Source organism: Pipra filicauda, unplaced genomic scaffold (assembly GCF_003945595.2).
Source record: "Pipra filicauda isolate LSUMZ 115617 unplaced genomic scaffold, ASM394559v2 scaffold36_size6622888_pilon, whole genome shotgun sequence".
NCBI classification, from domain to species: domain Eukaryota; kingdom Metazoa; phylum Chordata; class Aves; order Passeriformes; family Pipridae; genus Pipra; species Pipra filicauda.
In genome coordinates, this window is record NW_024104498.1 from 5,444,755 (window position 1) to 5,466,562 (window position 21,808).

Sequence of the window (21,808 nt, forward strand, 5' to 3'; positions counted from 1 at the left end):
TGGGTGCTTTTTCATGATGCCTGTCTTACTACAGATGAATCAGAGAAGAAATATGAAATATGCCAGGCTTATTAATGTTTCTTTAATTAGTAACAGAACAAATATGTTTGGACTTTGATTATTTTACACAGAAAATATTGGAATGGTGTATCAGACGGTTTCATGTCCATTTTGATCTGTTTTATTTCTATGTAAAAATATACCTCTGGTACACAAGATTTAAAAAAAATAGATTTTCACAAAAAAGTAAGTGCTTTGAGCACTAAAAATTCACTTGTGCACTGTAATGTTGGCCTAAATATTTACATTTTCTAGGCATGTCCCCTCCCTACCCCAAAAATGGGCAAACCCCAGGTTATAAATATCATCTGTGTATTTTGGATACAAAACTTTCCCAAAAAAAGAGCAGGAAACACAAATGTAACAATTCTGTGGCTCAGACAAATTGATTTTAACTCCCCCAAAACAGTAAAAAAGAAAAATAAAACTACTTTTGTCAAAAGAGAAATGGCACAGGGAACACAACATTAGTTATCAGGCACTGCAAGCAGAAGGGGAAGAAATTTTGACACATACTTTTCAGGGCAGTAATGGCACAGACCAGGTAGCAATGGTATGCTTTCAGAAGGTCAAAGAGGTTTAAGAATCACAGGATAATATTGGTTTGGAAGGGGGCCTCAAGAACAGAGTAGATGAGATGTCTCTTAAAGTCCTTCTCTACCTGCTGTAAGGTTGGATAATGGAAAAGCAACAATTTCAACAGCCAGCATCTGCTGATCTTGAGCCAAGACAACATATCAGGAAATGCTGACGTGTTGAAAATGTTGTTTTCTGGCAACAGTTTCTTTCCACCATTTTCTGAGACTTTCTCATGTAAACTGTGCTGATCACACTGAAAAGTGACCTAGTTCACCTCCTCGGTCATGGGGCTACCCAGCCATTAGTCCAAGCAATGTTGGATGCATCCTAGAACATCATGAAGTCCCCTCTTCCAAATATGAAAAATCCCTTGAAAGGAAAAATGGTAAAGCATGAATTAGGGCAGAAGGAGAGACATTCACAGCTCATGGTTAAAAACAGTACATCGACAACTAACCACGTGAAGGCAGCTGGGATGAAATGTCACCAGCTCTGCAGGGCTGATCTCAGGTGTCATCACAAACCCACTGCGTGTGGGAAAGGTAACAAGGCATTATGTGGTAGCCAAGGTTACACCTGCTCACAGGGCAGGAGTTGCTACTTTAATATTTGGTGATCAAATGTAGCGGAGGGCAAAGCAAGAGGAAACATGGCTGAAAGTTTGATATTGGACATGGGATTGAGTCTTAGAAACCAGAGTGTGCGAAAGTGAACCAAACGTGCCTCCTTCTCCAGTAAGTCAGCGGCTTTCTGAACCAGGAACCATGCAACAGAGACTGGGATCTATTAAAGGAAAAGCCTGTCCAGAGGTTCTTGGAAAACTTAGGATTTGGCCCTGGCCTGAAGAGGCTCTTCTGCAGTGTTCATAGTTCATTGATTTGGAATGCCCAGAGCAAGTCCTTGGGAGTGGGTCTCCCACCACAGGGTGTCCTGTCCCGTTGGACTCGGAATGAGCCAGCCGAGTTCGCCTGCCAGAATACTTCAGTGGCAAATTCGTTCTGTCATTTCTTTCTGCGTTGAAGGGAGAGAGAAAGAAAAGAAACAGTAAGTGCAAAAGACAGGTTTGAGCAGCGTGACGCGTCAGGCAGTTTGGTAGGTGTCCAAAACCAACCCAAGGAAGCAACTGTGGGAGTCTCAGGAAGCGTTTCTCTCTTTCCCATGCCAGCCCTCCTGGGAACTGCTCTGCCTCAGCAGCTCCATCCTGGCATCCTCCTTGGTCTCTGTGCCACAAGGTTGTTTTGGCTGTGCTCTGGCTTTGAGAGCAGCCCAAGGAAAGAGCTTTGGCTGAGACATTGAAAGGTGCAGGCCCTGCTAAGCCGTGGAGCAGCCAGACAAGGTGATGCCTCTCAGAGCCTCTCTTTGCAGCTGCCTAGGGAGGCAGGACAGGGAGCTGTTCCCAGTTCTTGCTCTGGGAGCTGACCACAACTCACCCAGAGGATCTGTGGTTTTGGCAAGGGATCTCACAGTCACACTGCAATGCAAATGAGTGCTAATAACAGAGGCCACAGGAAACCTCCAGCCAGACCAAGCTCTGTTTAGGCTAAGAGACTGTTTTCTTCAGCCAGAATGGCATCATGCCAGCTGCATTAGGAAGGTGTCCAGCTTTCAGCTGGTGGAAGATGTTATTTGTCCTTGCCTTAAGGAGTTCAACTAATAGTTTCTAAATCACATACATTGCAGCAGCAAGGAAAGTGTGATTCTGGCTCATCAGATTCATGGTTTGTGAATTTGCACGTGCACACAGATCCCCTCGTGCACCCTAGAGGAAGGTTTTCACTCGAAAATGTACTCCCAAAATAGATCTGAAGTAGGACTGGTCTGTGGAGAAGGAAGAATGCGACTCTGAAAAAAGAAGAACAAGGAAAGTGGGATGACCCCACAGCTCTGCCTTAGTGTGTAACCAGCTGGACCCCTGCCAGTGCTGCAGCCCAGCACCATCCTGCCCTTGTCAGGGAGGCAAGTGCACGGCTTCTCTCTGCCCCCATGTCTACTGATTTGTTAAAGAGAGGGAATCACTGCCTTTCGCTAGTTCTGACTGTAAAAAAGATCTCCTCCTCAGTTCCCAAGATTTGCTAAGAAATCACATCCCAAAGAAGCTTGACAAAAGGGAAATTGAAACAGCAAAGGGAGATTCAGCCAGAGGAAGGCTTAGAAACCGAGAACTCCTTCACCTCTGTAATTTTTCCAAGCTATTTTGGCCTAACAGTGAATCTTCTGGCTAAGGACGTGCTGCTTTGTTTTTTTTTTTCTTACTCCTAAATCTGCAGACTGTAGATTTCCATGTCAGTAGATTTCCTCAGAAGCATTCCACGTCAGCAATGCTCCAACCATAATACAGGACTCAGACCTGCTGTCACGCTCCAGATGTGCTCTCCCCACATGCCCGGAGGCCTTCCATAATCACATGCAGGGAACAGGCACCTCTGCAGGCAGGAGTCTCCTCTGTCATGGTTTCATGGGGACTAACTCCAGCCATGCAAATGCAAGGTTAGGACAGTTGTCTGGACTCATGAGGCAGTCTGGTTGCAGGACACTCTCATACACACCTACAGCAACTCAATGCCTGAGGGAAGGAGGTCCTTCCTCCTCCCTGGTCCTTCCTCCCAATCCTGTGGTTGGGTCTGCTTGAGGCTTGTATGCCAGGCAATGAGACAAAGATAGACCAGAGGCAAATGTGTCTCATTTCCTTATAGTTTAACCCTAGTTGCATCACGGGGGAAAAATCTGTTCATCTTAGATTCATCCAGACCCATCAGTTATCTCATGCTGGGTGTGAGTCACTGGCATTGAAAGCCTATTTAGCAATGTCAGCCTCTGCTTTTGCTATTAGGTGCTAATTATTTACATTAGCAAGCATCAGTCCAAGGGGATGACACAATTATGGGATGTTTATCAATGCTGAAGAACTTTGTCATGAGGAGCAGTGGTGAGGAACAGAGGACAGACTGATGCTGAGCTGCTATTTTCTGGAGCTGAGGGCCATTGTGTAATAAATGTCACAATCAAATTCTACAAAATAATTAAAGCAGATACTGTTGTCATTCAAGTCTCCCCTGATTAGATCATAATGTCTCCATCCCCTGAAATCATAATCGGAGCAGACAGGCAGCCGATTGACTGGGACAATTGAATGCAGAGGAGTAAAGTGCTTGGCATTTAGGGGCAAGGGCATCTCCCCCACATCCAGATCCTAAACAGGCAGCTCATCCTGCGATGTTTCTTAGCTCTTTCTGAGACTAGACCCTCTTGGTCTTCCCTGACTCTCTGCTGCTGGATACAGCCTTTACTGCAACCCAGCCCTTATCACACCATGATAACTACAGAGTTTCCTAATAATTCTTGTCCCCACTGCAACACGTCCTCTCTAGGTCACACTAGACTCAACCTTGCGTGTGACACACTTGCATGTCTTACAAAACTATGTGTTTTTTCTAGTTTATGTGCCCAGGCTGTCTGGTCTCTGCTTCCCACCAGTCCTGCTGTTTTCAAGGACTGTCACTCTGCCTGGCTAATTGCTTCCCAAGGGGAGCTGCAGGGAAACTGGCAGCTTCAGAGAGGCCTCTCAAGTTTGGCCTTGATAGCTGTTGTCTGAAGCTGCCTGTCCTACTGGGGCTTGCCTTCCGTGCAGCCTCATTGTAATTCACGCTGAGATCTCAGGCAGGGACCTTGGGCTGCTAAAAGGAAAACTCAAGACTGTGGAAAGAAGGCTTTGGCTCAAACCTGACCCCTGAAAGCCATGTGGACACAACTGGCTGGAAATACTTTGATGTGCAAATTGCATCAGAGCTGCCAATTCAGTATGGAGGGACACTACACTGGGGTGGCCCTGAGGGTACTGAAGAGCCATTCATAGACATCACGGCAGAAGCAAAGTTTAAGGAGGGGTTTCCAAGGGCAAAGGTTTTCCTTGGTGTTGCTGAGAAGTTCTCTCTTAGAGCACTAAGGCTGATGGTTACAGGACAGAAAACATGACTATGTGTCTGAGGTAGGATGGCTGAAAGAGTCCGGAGAGGGTGACTGCATGCTCAGAGTCCTGCCCCCACCTGAACTTACCAGTGCTGTGTTCAGCCCATGCCACTCACCCTCCAACTCCCCTTCCCTGGGGCATCCTTACCAAAGGCTCCAGCTCCCGGTGGTCAATGAGGCTGAACTCCCTGATGAAGTAGTAAAAGTGCTTGTAGCAGGTGTTGACATGAGCCTCAGCACCCATGTTGATGATGCTGTCAAAGTGGTGGATATAGACATGGACAAAGACACGGAAGAGGCGGGTGAGGATCTTGGTGCAAACTTGCTGGAATTGCTTGGGGAAGGGAACACCTGAAAAGCAGAAGCAAATTGGAAGCCATTTGACAATTTCCAAGGAAACAGTTAGCATTTAAATGTTACTGTCACATTTGACAGGCAGTCATGGATGACAAGGAAGGACTCCCTTGGCTAATGTCAAGAGTGACAGCTACACTGGGGCAATGTTCCATCTAACTCTTCCCACATATTCCCTCATTGCCCAACAAGCAATTTCGCACAGGCATGGGCTGAGGATTTGGGGAGCTGCCCTAGGAGAGAAAGTTTTATTACCCATTGGAAGAGGCCACAGATTTTCACATCTGGCTCAACCCAGAGCAATCTGGCAGAAGATCCTGCCCTCTCTCCCTGCCTTTCCCCTACAAGCCTGTGCAGGTACAGGATAAGTTGGGGTTTCTTTCCTGGAGGGAAGGGCTGTCGTCGGTCTCTACTTTGTCTACGAACAAAGCCAAACCACCTCCCAGAAGAAAAGATACCTTCCCTGTTCCTCTGAACCAAAAGCACATTTCACACTCTTTTTCTTCCTCCCCACACCCTCAAACGTCACTTCTGATGCATCAACAGAAATGGGTGAGGTTTCTAGCTTTTTTCCTGATCCTTGTTTCAATAAAATGTCTCATTAAATCAGGAAGAAAACCACCCATCTTAATGATGTTTGGGTTGTGATTTCACTGCACCTGTATGATGCTCCCTCCTGAGATGACCTCCCAGGATGGTCAAGAATGGGACCCACCATGCATTGCTCTATACTTTTAGCTTTGTTCCAGACAAAGACACACTGTGGGACATTTATATCCCTGTCAAAACGCACTGCTACCACAGTGAAAATCTCAGGGCTGTGATACCATCAGTGCCAGTAACTGTGTGGTAAATCTCTAAAGGATACGTGGCTTTGAAACCCCTAAACATTCTCTTTTTTTTGTGAGGACGAAAATGAAACAACTGGAATTTGTTTTCCTAAAGTTTCTTCCTCCCCCCAGAGCAATTCAATGCAAATATGCAAAGAACAAAATAAAAACCTCCTTCCCACGGTTGTACCAGCCTCCTCCCATAGCTTCTCATTAATGCAGCACATAACCTCTGAAAAATCTTTTCAAACAAACTCTGCTCAACCATGGCCAGCTCACAAATTTTGCACCGGGAGACGCATCAGCAAATCTCCCAGCTAAAAAATTAAAAAGGGTAATTTTATCTTTGAATCTTTCTCATCAGCCTTGCAAGGCAATTAAAACACTTTTTCCCAAAGGCTCCTGGCAGTTTTGTTTCCCAGCAGCAGCGCTGTGCCCTTCTCCTCCGTAGGTGGCAAACACAGCTCTAACAGATCCCATTAGGACTTTCTGGGAAAGGTCTTCACAGCTGGCAAAGCACAACCAGGCTGTGCCCATGCCAACACCTTAGAGATGGTACTGGAGGCTTGCTTCTGCCCTGCACCCTTGGCTGCAGAGCTCTCCTTTCCTGCCAGTCTGATACAGGCAGGGATCAGAGAGAGATCTCTTGGTTCCTCTGCAGCCAGGACAGGCATGGTGCTTTATCAATGGCTTCATTTGAGCTTTTTGCACTGAGTGAGAATTTGCTGAGCAAATAAAAGCTGTAATCACCCAGCTGGAGACTCAGATATGCCATTAGGGTGGCCCCTGCAGACCAGCTTTGAAGAACTGGGCAAGAAACATTTTTTTTTTTAATAAAGAAAAGTTTGTTACAGCAAATAATTTCTGATGAACACACATTGCTGGGCCCTGGCTGGGGAATACACACTGTTCTGAACAACCCAGTCCTGAGCTGAGAAGGAAATAAGATTGGAGAGTGGACAGCGGGTCAAAGGATCTCAGGCTGCCAGAGCTGATAGGGCCATGGTTCAGACACTGCTGTCATATGAGCCACCTCCAGAGCTGGCAGATGGTGACATGTAGCTTCCCATGGCTTTGGTCCTGAGGTTAGCCAGGAACCATCTTGTCCTATACATCAGTCACCAGCAAGTCTTCATGGACATACCTACAGCTGAGAGACACCTCCAGCTACATTCCGGGTTTTCCAAAAGCAGCTTTTCCATCAGGGAACTGAGATTTAGTGTAAATCATAGAATCAAAGCATAGTTTGGGTTGGAAGGGATCTTTAAAGGTCATCTAATTCAAATCTCATGGTTGTGAGCAACTATGGGAGCTGCTGAGCTCCTATACCTAATGATGTGTGGAAAGATACCCTCAAGCTGCCAGGACCTCCAAGGACATTTATGGGCTACCCACCCCACCACCCCACCCCCCCACCCCCCCCCGTGTGATTCACATGAACCAGCAGCATCAGGAGCTCCCGGGAGGTGAAGCTGGGCTGCCTTTCTTTGTGTCCATCACCAGGGGTCAGTGTGTGGCCATCCCCTCCAGACATGGCCAGGCTGCAGTGGTGGCTGCCTGTTACTAATGGACTTCTGCAGGTCACCCCTCACCCTACCATGTCATGACACCGCCAACTACGGTCCGTTGGGACCAGGGGTCACTCAGGTCTGGCTCTGACTCTTTCTCCCTGCAACAACCCTCTCACTCACACATCTGCCTGGGGAGGCACAGCCCTGGGCCATCGGGTCCCGCTTCCTCTCCCCGTGCTGCAGCCACGTCTATGTCTCCCGTGCCAGGACCCTCGATACAGGCTATGGATGCTTGACTGGACCCTGCATCTGGCACGGGGCTCTGTGCCAGCTGATCAAAGCCCTTCCCTGCGGGAAGGAAGCAGGGCGGATATCTGATAAGCAAGTTGCCTCTGCCAGCAGCAGCCGTGCCTCACTGCTGGTTTCCAGTGACTTGGAAAGCAACCCACTGTAGCCCCAGCAGGAACTGGCCATGCTGGCAACGAGCTGGAGAAATTCCCCATCCCCTTGCCCAGAGCTGAAAGAAAAGGGCTCTCCAGTAAAGGCTGCATGTGAACAATTCGGGGAGAGCAGCAGAAAGATCCAGCACACACACGGCTCGCTCGGGGTCACAGCTGCTGGCACAGCGGATGTCCAGCAGACAACGCATGTGACATCCTCTCCAGCACGTGAGGGGACACAGCGAGGGCAGGCTGTGCCTCCTCCCTGCAGCCAGGCACGCACTGCAGCCAGCACAGCCCAGCAAGGGGAAAGGCCTGGGACAGGGATCTCAGCACTGGCCACGCACCTATCCTGCCCTTGCAGATGTTTCACTCCAAAATGAGCAGCTCATTGTCATTCACATCACGACACTATCACAGCACAGAGCGGGAGCAGTAGATTGGTGAGACAGAGGGATGAGGCTGGTGGGACTGACTCTGCGTGGCTGAGAGGTCCTGTCAGCAGACGTATGGCAGGCCAGGGCAAACCCAGGATGGAGCCCCAAGTTTTGACAAACCACTCCGACAGGGTGATGCTGCTTAGCTTGGCTTCACCCTCCCTAGTCCTACACACCTTTGGGGACCCAGCAGCACCATCCCAGTTCATCCAATTGATGCTGGTCTCAGCTGCCCCAGGGGGATAGCAGAACACCACAAAACCCACCACTGCTGAATTAAAAGCCTTAAAGCTACCTTTACATTTAATTCACTGCTGCTCACCATCCAGCAGCCTTGGAGAAAGCAGCAGCAACCTCCCAGTCTGGCAGGCGGTGGCCACCCTCTGACTCCTCTTGCATGATGTTTAGTTTAGATATTAGGAAAAATTTCTTCACTGAAAGGGTTGTCAGGCATTGGAATAGACTGCCCAGGGAAGTGGTGGAATCACCACCTCTGGAAGTGTTCAAAAGGCATGTGGATATGGGATATGGTTTAGTGGAGATCACAGTGCCGGGTTAACAGCTGGACTCAATGATCCTAGAGGTCTTTTCCAACCTTAATGATTCTGTGGTTCTATGGGTGATGAGGAGGGGACCACAGGATGCAACGTGAACTTGCTCAAATGTCAGGAAAAAGATTTATAGACAAGGTCAGCTCTTCCCTTCCACCGTGATCCCAGGCATGTGCTACCCTGACACTGCACACAGACCAGACAGTTGGGAGCAACTCCTGTCCCAGGGCAGAAACAGCCCAATCCCAGGAGGAGTGGAGCAAAGCAGCCATCCACAGCAGAGGAAAAAGGAGAACTTTACCCCTGCTCTAAGCCAGGGCAAAAGCTGTAAGTACAGCAGGTACAATTTCACTCCATGCAGCATGACTCACAGCCCTGAAATGAATTAGCACCTTCAGTTTTTCTTGGATGTTTTGCTTGAAAATCCCAAGATATGATTTAAAGCTCCAAGAAATCTGTTTTTCCCACTCTGCGCTGATTGCTTCAAAACATAAGGAAACCATGTGGGACCATGTGTAAAAGGAAATGAAATGAGAGGTAACAAGTTGCCTGTGCTTATGGTAAGGGACTGCCAATGGCTCTTGGATCTTTCCTGCCATCTCCCATCCCTAACACTTGTGCCAATTTAATTTTTTCATGATGAATCAGTACTGGGAAGCTATTTTGCTTCTTGGCAATTGTATTTTTTTTCCTCTGCAAATGCAGTAATTCAGTGAACTTCGTGATGAATTGTTGTTATTTCTCAATTTCATTTTGGCCACCGTGGTGTTCGGTGATTCATTTTTCCTAAAAATAAGTCTTTAAAACCCCATTTAAAACTAATGTCATGATGGCAGCTGCAAGCTGCTGTGGTGTTAATTTTGGAAGAAAATAGCACAAAAAAAAAAAGACAAATTGTGTAAAAAATAGCCAGCAGAGATAACACCAATAATTAGCTGAGTTCTGAACATTTTTCTCCTGTTGTTATGGCGAGAAAGCATCAGACAATTTCGCACCAAGTTTTCTCTGGATTTTTATAATTGTTTTGGGACCATGCTTGAATGGCAGAGCTTGAGTTCTGAAAAGCTTTCCAAGAACTGTTCCAAAATCTCCTGTGACTGATGCTCTGTAGAGCCGCAGGCAAATCTGGCAGAGATCACGGGGTGTTTCCGGCACTGGATCTGGTCCAAACCCTGCGTCTGCACTCATTTAAGAACAGAGGGGTTTCAGCAGCCACGACGGTGCTGATGTGGGACACCTGGCCTTGTGCAACCAGCAGCCTGATGCTGGGCTGACTGGTGCAGACACAGCCAGCTGCCACGGGCCCTGGAAACCCCATCCAGCCAACCCTCCTCCCCAGCACGCTGCTGCCCAGCAGCAGCTCCCTAAAACCAAGCACCACAGGGTAGAACGATTGCAGGGAGGAGATGATATTTTCCAGGTGGTAATTTGTTCATGTGGCCACTCACTGAATAAATCTGCTGACATAGTTTTACCAGCTGGTAAAAGTACACCTGTAGAATCATTTATTCTTCTCCCTGAATGGTAACAATGCTTATTCTCCATTTAAATGTATTTTTCAGGACAGCCACATTGGTTGGAAGAGTGGAAACAAAGCACTAGCACACACAAACTGATGCAGATCATCTGGAAAAGCTGCTGCTGTAGATTTATAGCCATCAGGTTGGCATAGCTCACCCCATGCAGGGATTTGTCTCATCTTAACTGTCTGACAAAGAGATTTCCACTCCAGAGAAAGGATTACAGAGTGGGATGGAACCCTGCAGGTGGATTTCCCCAGGAATGGGGAAGGCACAGGATCTCCCCAATTCTTGCTGTGGTATGCAGGGGGCTTGACAGCACCCCCATACCCATTAATAATCCCCACCATAGGGATTTTCTACTGATGCCATCCGAGGGCTGCAGTCCTGCTGGTTAAGTCTGCCAGGTCACAAACTGTCTGCTGGCGTTGGGCTCCCTTCCTGCCTTTTAGGATGTCATCTGTCCCTCTGGCCTCACTGCAGAGCTGGCACAAGCTCTGAGTCACACAGCTTGGCTAAACCAAAGGTGTTTTTCACTTGGGTCACTCTGCTCCCCTCGCACCTCTGACACTGCTGAAGGAGCAGATGCTTTAGTGGTGCCCAGCTCTGCTCTGGTCACTGGAGCTGTGACCATTTACCCCAGCCAAGGTCTCTGCTGTGATGCCAAAGGACCCTGTGAGCCCACAAGCCAGTGAACCATCTCTGCTCCTTTCCAGCTGAGCCTCTCACCCTGGGGTGAAGGATTTCCCCCCTCTGACCCATGAAATACCGTAGCTGTCAGGACAGCTGTGAGCAGGCCCTGCTGAATCATGTGCTGCTTCTGGCTTTGTAGCTCTTGGATGCAGAAGGATGCTTGAGGTTAGCCTCAGGCAACATTAGCAAGTTTGGGGAACACTTTTGTTTCTAAGATAAACAAACTTAGTAAAAAGAAAAGTCTGTTTTGTCTGCGGTCAGGTGCCCCTAGCCAGGGAAATCTTTGTGCTGGGACAGCTTTATTGCACATGGCAAAGAGGGGCCAGGAGGGAAAGCTGAGATGCTTTCTCAGCTCAGGAAACACCCTGCTCAGATGGTGGTCAGCTGTGCCCATGGACCTCTCCAGCACAAGCAGGACTGAAACAAATCTTCATGCTAAATCCCATCTCTCCTGCTAATTTCTCACCATAACTCCAAAGCATGACATTTATAATTTCTCCACATCAAACTCCATTCGCCTCCTTAAAACAGCTCACATCTCCTCTGTGTCCTCTCTCTGCCTTCCCTTGTCCTGGATCTTTTCCCTCGTTTCTGGCTCTTTAGGAGAGAGGCTGAGCATCAACATTTGGTCACTCTGGCCGCTGTCCCTGAGTCCCACACCCTGCCCAGCCTCCTCCATCATCCCGAGTGACAATGAGGAGCAGCCCCTCAGGAGCAGGCAGATGTGACACTTCCCTTCGGCCAAACACCTCCATCTTCTGAAATGCCAGAGCTGCCAAGCAATTACCCAGCACACAAGGCAGGCCAGTGAAAGGCAGTTAATTGGGGACACACTGATGACAAAGTACCACTGGCTCCCTCCTCCCCCTGCCCCCCCAACAGTGCTTTAGAGTGCAACCTCAGCCTGAGTTCTCTCTTGCATGTGTGAGGCCAGAACCACAAGGACGTGCCAGCAAGAGGACTGAAGTCACTCAGGGGACACAAGGGTCCCCACAACTAAAGGGCTTGGAAGAGGGAACCCAGGAACAACGTTAGAAGAGAAAAAAAATGGATTTGCCCCATGATCACCTGCAGCTAGCCTGGATCTGATCCAGAACTGTCTCCACACTGAAATGAAAAAAGAAGTGGAAACCAGAGGCACCAGCCATCCCACCCCACACTAGGATGTGTTACACCTTGGAGGGAGAAGTGCCAGAAATGGGGTACAAACCAGCAGGGCCATGACTGCATTGGGCTTTTGCGCCTCAGAGGGAGACATGGGAGAGCAAAAGGTGCTGCAATGTCCCTCCTATGGCTGCCTGCTTTCTGCAGTGTTAAGACTCCATGTAAACCCTCATTCCCCAGAGCAGCTTTCAAACAGCATCCCATCCCAAATCCCACCAGAAAGGCATGAAACTGGACCGGGTCACTCTCCTTTCTGGCTGAAGGGAAAACAGAGTAAATCCATATCTGTGCCTCTGCTTTTAATGGTGTGCAGATCTTTTCCTCGGGGACAAACTGGGAAGGGGGAGACCTTGCCTGCTCCCTGTGGCTGCTGTCTCACCCCTTGGCAGCAGCAAGCCAGAATTAAACGGGACTTTTGTTGTCCCCAGCAGAGCTGGGGCTGCTGGCTCGGAGCATCCTGCACTGACACTGTCAGCCAGCCACACTTCCAGCCTCCTCTGGAATGTGTGGACACCACGGAGCCCGCGAGGGAGAGATGCCTCCATGGCACAGTGAATGTCCCTGGTGAATCCCACGGGCTGATTCCCCCAGGCCCCCCAAAGTCATCCTATCTGCCTGTCCTCTGGCACAAGGATCCAGCACTGTGCTACCCTGACAGCACCAGACTACCAGCAAGGGGAAGAAGGCAGCGAGTACCTGCAGGTTTTGGCTTCAAGGAAAGAGAAGGAAACCCCCAGGAGGAGAGTTGTCCCACCCTAACCCCTCTGGCAAAGCCAGAGCAGCCAGGTCAGATCAAGGGCCTGGGGGGTGATCCCATCGCAGGGCCAAAATAGTTTGGCACAACCAGGCTGCAGGCACTGCCTCCCCTCTTCCTTGCAGAGACCCACAACCCCTCTCAGCCCCCAAGGGCCAGAGACTTCCCCGAAAAAGACACACAATTATATGTACAGCACAGCCAAATGGGGCTACAACAGTGAGTAATGCCAGTAATCCCACACAGACCATTTTCTTCAATGTTTCCCAGCATGTTAATGAAAATCCTGGTCCTAAACTGCACTGATTTCACACAGCTCTGTCAGCTGTGCTGCTTGGCAAACCAAAAAAGGTCAAGCAGACTTGCAAAGCCTTGCCTCTCCCCCCCGAGCACCTTAAATACTTCTTTACATTGAAGTAGCTTCATGTTCCACCTGTAAAACAACCACTCCAAGGCATGACCTGAGGCTCTGGAAGCCCCACCAGCCAAGGCATCGTCTCCAACCCTCGAACTCATCTCCCCAAATGACAAAAAAGCAGTTAGGTAGCAGCTAATATCGGCCTTGGCAGGTGCTGAGCATTGCAGATCAGCAGCAGGGGGGTTAGTCTGTAAGCTGTGTTGCCTTTGGCAGCTGCTGCAAGCTCCCAAGGCCAAACTTTTCGAAGGGCTATATTGTACACCCTGGGCCTTGGCAGTGGAAAGGCCAGATCGTCCTGGGGACAGGCATATCTCTGCTCAAGTGATGCCTCAGCTACACAGCAAGATGTGAGGTATAATCAGGGCTGAGATGGAAAGGGCTGAGGAGTGAAGCAGCAAGGTCAGACAAAGGCTAGACCCTGGGACCATGAACCCACGTGGGAAACAAGAAAGAAATTGATTTGGTTAGTTGAGAGAAGAGCAGGGACGTGATGACCACCTCTACCCAGCCCTGCAGCTCAGCTCCTTGAGGGCAGGCAAGGAAGCTGACGACCTACCAGCCTTCATTTCTCACAAGCACAGAATACTTGGAAAAGTTCAAGCACGGAAAAGGAGAACATTGTGTTCCACATCCCCTAGCATCAGGATGAGAAACCCCAAGCTCAATTTGCGGCAAAATGGTGTGGGACAGACACTGAGTAACACCTGGAACAGGAAAGGCCACAACACTTGGGATCGCAAAGTCCAGCAAGACCAGTCCTGAGGTGCACCAGCGGCTTGGGAACCCGCACCAGTTAAAACCCCCACCTTCCTGCAAAGAACCAGAGCACACTCACCTATCCTGGTGGGGAAGATGTCCTCGTTGTTGATGAGCATCTCGATCCAGTCCATCAGCATACACATGTACTGCGGAGCCGACAGCTTGGTCGGCTTCTTGTATTTGCTATCGTCCTGCCACCTGTACTCGTACTTGAGCCCCCCAGACATGATGGGGCAGCTCCTCTCCGTGCAGTACTCCGACATGGTGCCGTAGATGAGGTTGATGCGGTTGAAGAAGTCCACCACGTGCACGGCGATCCAGTCGTTGATGCTCTCGCCAGGAGGCAGCTGCACCACTGCTTTCAGGTCCAGCCCGGACTTGAGGGAGGCCTGGGCTTTCTTGTACAGCTCAAAGCGTTGGGTGCCAGGCTCGAACTTTTTTCGGGGACGAAACGTTTTGTCTTTGTTGAAGACTTGCTTGAGACACAAAGCCATGGTGGGCAGGGCCTGCCAGGGCGAGGGCAGAGGCTCAGTGCAACGTGAAGCCCAAGGCTGGGGTCTTCACAGCTGGAGGTTTCTGGAAGGAGAAGGAGGCACATTTGGGTCACATATGAAGCCAGCAGCATGTGTGGGCACACTCACAGGGTTGAGTTCACACCACCTGGCCTTGCTGCTCCGGCAGCACATGGGAACAGAGATTTGAGGTGAGCTTCTGGTCCCTCCACACCCAGTAGGGTGATCTGGAGCAGCTGCTGTCACCTCACAGAGCAGCTCCCAGCACCGGAAAGTGTGAGCACTGCCACATGTGCCCCGTGCAAGGAGTGATGGCAGACAGAGCCCTTCCTCCCTCCTGAGCACCCCAGGAGCTCACCAGGCTTCAGCCAGCCCCTCACCTCCTGGCTTTCACCAATACCTGCTGCAATAAAGCAAGAGCCACGACAACATCAGCAGAGTTCACCAGCTCAGGTTGTTCCAACCTGGTGGCCCTTTCCTCTTTCTGGCAAAGGGGAAGCATCTCTTTCCCAGGGATTTCTCAGTGCTCACCCCTGACCCTGCCGCAGCGGCTGGCGAGTGAGGCCCTGGGGACTGCGCTGCGACCGCAGCTGTCTGCTGGTTCACACAGCCCCAGTGCCGAGATGAATGGGAAAAGGGGGGGATTACTTTTGTTGTTCTGCCCCGTGTGTTTGTCCTAAAGAACAAAACCCACATCCGAAGAAGGGAAGCGCAGCCCGGCGCAGCAGAACAACGTGCCAGGATGCGGCCGCCCCTCCAGGCGTGCACACAATGCACACAGCCAGCCCTCCGAGTGCCGGAGCTGATGCTCCGGGTGACTCGATCTGGAAGTCAGGGCTCGGCAGAGTGCTGAGCTCACCCCTTCCTGCCCGAGATTAGCAGCACAGGCGAGGGCCGCGGTATTTTCCTTTTCCTCCCTGAAGCTCCAGTGGAAATCCCGTGCATTTCGTTACCTGCGCTCATCGCCAGTGGTGGTAATGTGAGCACAAGGTCCCCCTGTGCTAAATACTTTGCTGAGGCTTAGGGAAGAGAAAGTCCTCCAACAGCCTCCCCCTGATGGGAGCACATGGAGAAGCAGTTAAGAAAAAGGAAGGAAAAGGTTCACGGAAAAGGGAAGTGACTGACCCAAAGTCACAAGCAGGAGGGACTGGTGGAAACCGTGGATGCACATTCATCTTTAAAACGACAACTTTAGCCAAAAACTTGCTATATAAACTGTGTTTCCTAAACTCAGTCCTGAGCCCCAGAGAGATCCTATTTTGCCCAGCAGAGAGCAGTTAAACATCTGACAAGTGAAACCCTCTGCTCCCCCTACCGCTCACCCCTGGGGTCATCGCTCAGAGCCAGCAGGACCTAGTGATCATCCCAAATGTCAGCAGGGATTTCTGCACCGTAGCCAGCATGTGGCAGCAAGGGGAAACCCCTGGCTGGGTGCAAGCCCTGGAGTGGGTGGGAACCCCAGCACAAGTGCCATTCTAACTAACACTAACCACGGCCTTTCCCACACTGGAGCTGGAGCTTTGCCACTGTTGCGTAGCTCACAGCACAGTGGCATCCAACCCCACCATCAAACCCTGTGCTGTACCCAGGTACAACCAGACCTGAAAATGTAAGTTTTAGGTGCTTTCTGCCCCACAGAGGGGGTCACAGCCATCACACAATGTTATACAGTATGACTTTAATACCAGGGTATCTGCGGACCTTCCCTATCTCATGTGGCTGGGTGGGATTTTTTTAGCTCCATCCCTGTTGTCCTCATTTGTTGCCCAAGGGCAATGACTGGGGGATGTTTCTTGGATGCTTTTGCTTCCCTTGCTCCAAGCAACTGGCTTCAACCATGTCAAAGAGCTTGTTCCTCCCGTCAAAAAAAAAAGCACGATCTCTCCAAAATGCCAAGCGATGGAGGGAGCTGGCATCCCGTCATGGCTCCTCCCTGTCCCAGGGAAGGGGTCTGTGGTACTGCAGCCCTGATGGATCCCAATGGAGGCCAGGGGACTCTGGGCACAGTGAGACTGTAAAGAAAAGCCCTTCTCCAGGGCTTCCTGGATTCCATATATTCAAGGCACATCCTGTTGATAACACCTCTAAAAAAAGCCCTCTGGCGAGTTTGCTAATGCATAACAGTTTCTAAAATATGCATGTATACATACATACATATATATTTATATATAACTACTGCAGTGGAGATCCTAATCCAGTAACGCAGGAAGTGCCAGGATACTCTTGGGATGAGGCACCCAGCAGGCTCCATATGGAAGTAGGCATGATGAGGCTGAGCAGTGCCTGGCCCTGCAGTCAGGTTTCCCTGGAATTTCAGCAAGGCACGCAGTGCCAAGAGACATTTCTCCATGTCACCATTTCTGCTGGCCTCAGCTCCATTTGCTCTGCTCCAGAAGCTATTGCTGTTTGCAGGCTCTTCCCTGCAGAGACTGGGCTGTTCCAGGGTGGTGAGCAGCCACCCCGGCAGATGACATCCCATTAAATGTGTCACTCCCAGGGGCCAACAGCAGTGAAATCAGGTCTCCTTTAGCGTCTCACACTGCCAGACCTCTGCAAATATTGAGCCACTAACTGGGAAATGAACACCTCATCTCCTGAAGCCAGACCTGTAACTCATCCACAACTGCATTCCTGCATCATCCACAGCTGGATCTCTGTGTTATCCTGCATGCTGCTCTGATTCATCAGACAGGCAGGAATGTGCTTCGTGATTCAGCACCATCTGAATAAAACGCCAGCTAAAAAAAAGAGAACGACAAACCTGCCAAATATCTGCCAGCTGTTTTCCTACCATGCATCTGTTGGAGATTCCTGGGAATGGAAAAGCAAAACCTGTTGCTGCCCAAGTACTCAGAGACCTGTCCCTGAGCCCGTGGGATGCCAGCACAGCACTACAGCCTCTCTGCTCTACAGGCAGCAGTTTTGCTTTCAGGATCCTTGTTAGCACCACCACCAAATTACCAAGTCATTAAAAGACCTTGTCAGTCTTTGATGGAGAAAAATGGTCCCCAGAAATTATATTTAACACAAAGCCAAAAATACATCCTGGGATTTATGACTCGAAGAAGCAGAGAGAGGCACTGAGCCAAAGGACAGATTTGTTCACTGCTTAGAGAGATCGATGTGCAGGGAAAGATGGGAGCAACAGTGGACACGACCAGGGCATGAAATCCCAGCTATGGGAAAAGGGCCTCAGCAGTGAATGCAAGACCAGATTTTCCCAGTGTCCACCTTTATGCATCTGACCTGGCTGGTGCTCTTCCATCTTCCATCACCCCCCAAGTAGTTGGGGCAGATCCATTTAAAGAGATGGAAAGTGGGAGATCTTCCAAGGTTTAGCTGTGTGCGGAGTTCAGCTGAGCCTGATGTTCAGAGCTGTCGTGTTCCTGGAAATCAGGCTGTCGTCCACTGGGGCTTGGGGTGGGACAGGAGACCCATCCAAGTCCAAATTGCTGCTTGCACTGCCTAATTTGGGAATTCTGAAGGACGAGCTGCCATTCAACAAGCTTAGACAGCAGCTTCCTACGACATGACCGTACAGATCCCGCCGCCAGCCCTGGCAGGGCCTGGGACAGTGCCAGAACAGCAGCCTGCAGGTCTCTGCCTTCAGTTCCCACATGCAAAATCAGAGCTTTTCCTAGAGGAGCCTTGGCAAAGGCTGCAACCCCCCCTTCCCCGTGAGGCAGTTCCCATCATGAGGTGGTACTGGCACCCCAGGGGCTCACACATCCCTTTCTGAAGCATCTGCAGACCCCCAAATCAAATTTCATCCCACTCCTGGGAGCAGACAAGGAGCAAAGCAGGTGGCTGTGGAGCTGGAGACCTTCCCTGCCATCACCCTGCGTCCCCACAAAGGACAGTTGGAAGAGGATGAGAGAAGCTGCTGGGTAGAAAGAGACAGACAGTTCCCATGGGACATCCACACCACGGAGTATGTGGTGCTCACCCCCGTGCTCCCAAAATAGCCTTGGCTTTGCAGAGGGCTGGCTACAAACCCGGCTGAGTGGCCACAAAATCCATCCCACCCCTAGCCATGAAAGCTGCTGGCTTCAGTCCTGCCCCTGGTTTCACTACCAGCAGCAGAAGCAAAACTCAGTCGGGTTTAGCAAGAACCAAATGAGCACAGGATGAAGCTCTGCAAGGACACGGCAGAGCTGCTGCTGGGGAGGTAGCAGGCAGAGACACGTGAAAAACTGATTTCCTAGACTGCTGGCAAGTCTAGAGATGAAAGGAAATGAGCTGGATGGAAGCAATGTAAGTTCAGGGTCAGACTAAGCTGCTAATTTCAGATTTGATGGTTGTTTTCGGTTTTTTTATTTAAGCTCTTTCTTTCTTTCTTTTCTTCTTTCTTTCTCTCCTTCTTTCCCTTCTCATTTGAAAACCAAAGAGGAACATGGCAAGGCAAAGGCTTTGTTGTAAATTAAAAACAACTCTGAAAGGTCTGTTTAGAAACTGGCAAAACAAAAGGGGAGAGCAGGCAGAGCAGCTGGAGGGGAGCTTCCTCTCCCCCCAGTCCTGCGGGCGCGAGGCAAGGTCACCAAAGAAAACCTCCGCTTTTGACCCCAAATAAGCTTTAGTCAGAAACCCAGCAGGAAGGATCAGTCAGACACACTGCCAGACTCCAGGATGGTGGTCACAGCAATGGTCCCACGCTCCCTGCCTCTGTTTCCCCAATTTTAAAACTGATCTCCCTCCCCAGGCTCCCTTTATATAAAAGGCTGCCAAAACAAAGGCTTCAGGGGGGAAAAAAGTGCTTTGCAAGCGCCTCTGAACAGCACTAATGATTGTGAAGGATAAGGAGAGAGGGAAGCTCCACACCAGCACTTCCCAGGGCTCCAGTGGCCAGCGCATCCTCCCTGGATCCATCCTGAGACAGTTACACACTTGTACAAGCATCTGCCTGGAAGCCACAGGTGGCCGTGTTAGCAGCACATTCCAACCCTCGTGTGACAGCTGGGAAGCACAACAAGGGGTCCAGCACTGCAGGCACTCACAGGGAGACTCCAGCTCCCACTGCTTTGGGAAGAGGCCAAGAAGGGAGAGCGCAGATCCGTCCAGTTCCAGGCACCCTAGAGCAAAGTGTAGGTTAAATACCACCAGCTCTGCACGTCCCCCTTGGGCTTCCCTGGGAGGATCTTGTGTTTGGGGCTCCCAGATGTCTGCTGCTTCTCTGCTTTAGGGGATTCCCTTCTCCCCACCACAGCAGCATAAAAGTCCCATCCAGCCCCATCCTAGGGGGAGGAACAGGACAGCATCAGCTCAGCCATCATGTGCCAGAGTCCAGAGCCAGCCAGCCTCCAGATGGACAGTCTGCCCAGAAACCAGCTGGTCCCGGGACACATCGGCTTTTCACTGCTCTGGGAAGCATCAGTGCCTGGCTGTGGACTCAGCAGCCCTGTCTCCAGGCTTCCCTTCCAACCCTGTCTCCAGGCTTTCCCTCAAGCCCCAGACAAGTCCAGATACAGTTTGGTCTTCAGCCTATCCTAGAGCATCTTTGCAACCAGGGCTGCTTCTTGGTGGATTCATGCCCCAAAGACCAAGGCTGCTTTCCCTGAGCAACCCTGGAACTGCAGCCACCCAGGCAGGGGCTGTGGGTGCATGGTTCTTCCAGGAAAGGGAGTGTATCCCCTCTTTTCCAGCCTTTCCAGCCTTTTAATCATCTAAGGAAGGTGGGCTGCAGAAGGAGATGCTGGGGAGCACAGTCCTGGGGTGCTGGCCCTGTTCCCTCTATGCTTCCTGCTGGAGCCAAGCCCCAGCTGGGCTGTCCATGAGAAATGGGGTTATTGGCTGCTGATCCCAAATATAACCCAAACGATGGAAAATTCCAGGAAACGAGCCAAGACAAGATGCCGGGATGAGGATTAAGGCCTAGCACGCAGGCTGGGGGAACTTCAGAGGAGCCCTGGGCTCTCAGCAGCATCTCCCTGCTGCCAAACCCTTTTTCTGCAAACTCTCCTGGAGCTGCTGAGACCCATGAGAGCATCCTTGAGCACCCACCCCCAGAGCAGCAGGACTCAGCCCCTGCACCCCACCTGGGGGCAGCTGCCAGCAGGAAGCTGTGCTGGTGCTTCCCCCGAATCACATGGTGCTCGGAAATCCCCAGCTCAGTGCAAAACAGACCCAGATGGCTTCCAGGAATGGGACTGCACACCCCCTGGCTTGTTCCCCAGCTCTCCCTGCTGTCCCCCTGCTCTGTCCCCTTGCCCTGCCTCCCTGCCACACCACCAGCAAAGCAGCAGCTCCCCGAGGACCACAGCCCAAAGGCACCCAAAAGTTTTTCCTGAGTCACACAAGACACCTCCAAGCAGAAAAGCAAAGCACCATCTCTCCAGGTTAGAGGCAGCATGTCCAGTTCATTTCAGGCATGATACCCAGTGGGGCTGGGGGTTTTTTGAGGGTACCTCATTCCTGGGGGCTGACTTGCTGCTGCTACCAGTGGTTTGCTGGGAGCCCTGTAAAGAGGTGTCCGATGACCTCAGTGGTGTCCGACAGCTCTGGTTCAGTCCCAGGGGTGATTACTCCGTTGTCAGAGTCGTAATTCCAAACACTGGGAGTTCCGAGCCTTCGAGCTCAGGGAAGAAGACGGAAAGAGATAATCCAGCTGCTGAAAACCCATTTCCACTGCTTGCTCTCCGCCAGTTCCCCCGCCCACAACTTTCCGCCTTCCCTCCGCCACCGGCAAAGTCCCTGCCGGGACTGTCCCACTCGGGAATTGGGTGTCTGCCCACACCGTGTGTTGCTTTCCCTTGCCCGTCCCCCTTCCCCTGCGGGACCCCCTTTCCCTGCACACCGCCAGCCATTGGCACGAATCCCTGCCCGGCATCCCCGAAACAGGCTGCCTTGTATTTACTCGCTGCTGAGCTGGGACACAACAGAGGAAGGAGAAAAGACTCCTTCCTGCAGGCGTCTATGCTCCAGCTGGTAGAAGGATCGCTCCTTCCCCGGCTAACGCCAAGCCAGGTCTTGCCCAACCCGCGCTTAAAAGCACCTCAGGAGCATCCTCGGGGGTGCGGTCCTGTCTTTTTCCAGCCCCAGGACTCACCTCATCGCCGGCACTCCTGTTTCCAGTCTCAAATCCCTCCGCTGCACTTTCTGCTCACACTCGGGGGAAAAAAAAAAATAAATAAAAAAAAATTAAAAAGACAAAACTCCAAGCCAGGCTCTACTTTGGGGACTGCCGGCGGTTCGGGGATCGCCGCAGCAGGGAGAGCCGCCGCGCTCCGGCGCTCACTGGGGTTTCGTTAGAGAAACGCGGGGACC

The 21,808-nt window shown here is 50.8% G+C and overlaps 1 protein-coding gene across 2 annotated transcripts; it reads right to left on the bottom strand.

The window, feature by feature from the left end:
* Window positions 1–63: 63 nt before the first annotated feature.
* Window positions 64–21,808, bottom strand: MOB3C (MOB kinase activator 3C). 2 transcript variants are annotated; one of them, XM_027747110.2, is made up of 5 exons: window positions 21,591–21,808; window positions 20,950–21,117; window positions 14,113–14,612; window positions 4,754–4,956; window positions 1,621–1,650 (listed from the first exon to the last, which is right to left on the bottom strand). In XM_027747110.2, the coding sequence occupies exons 3-5, from the start codon at window positions 14,528–14,530 to the stop codon at window positions 1,621–1,623; spliced, it is 651 nt and encodes a 216-aa protein (XP_027602911.1). In that variant the 5' UTR covers window positions 14,531–14,612; window positions 20,950–21,117; window positions 21,591–21,808. The 2 variants fall into 2 exon arrangements, with proteins under 2 accessions (XP_039240672.1, XP_027602911.1); XM_039384738.1 differs by lacking the exons at window positions 20,950–21,117; window positions 21,591–21,808 and having other exon boundaries at window positions 64–1,650; window positions 14,113–14,530.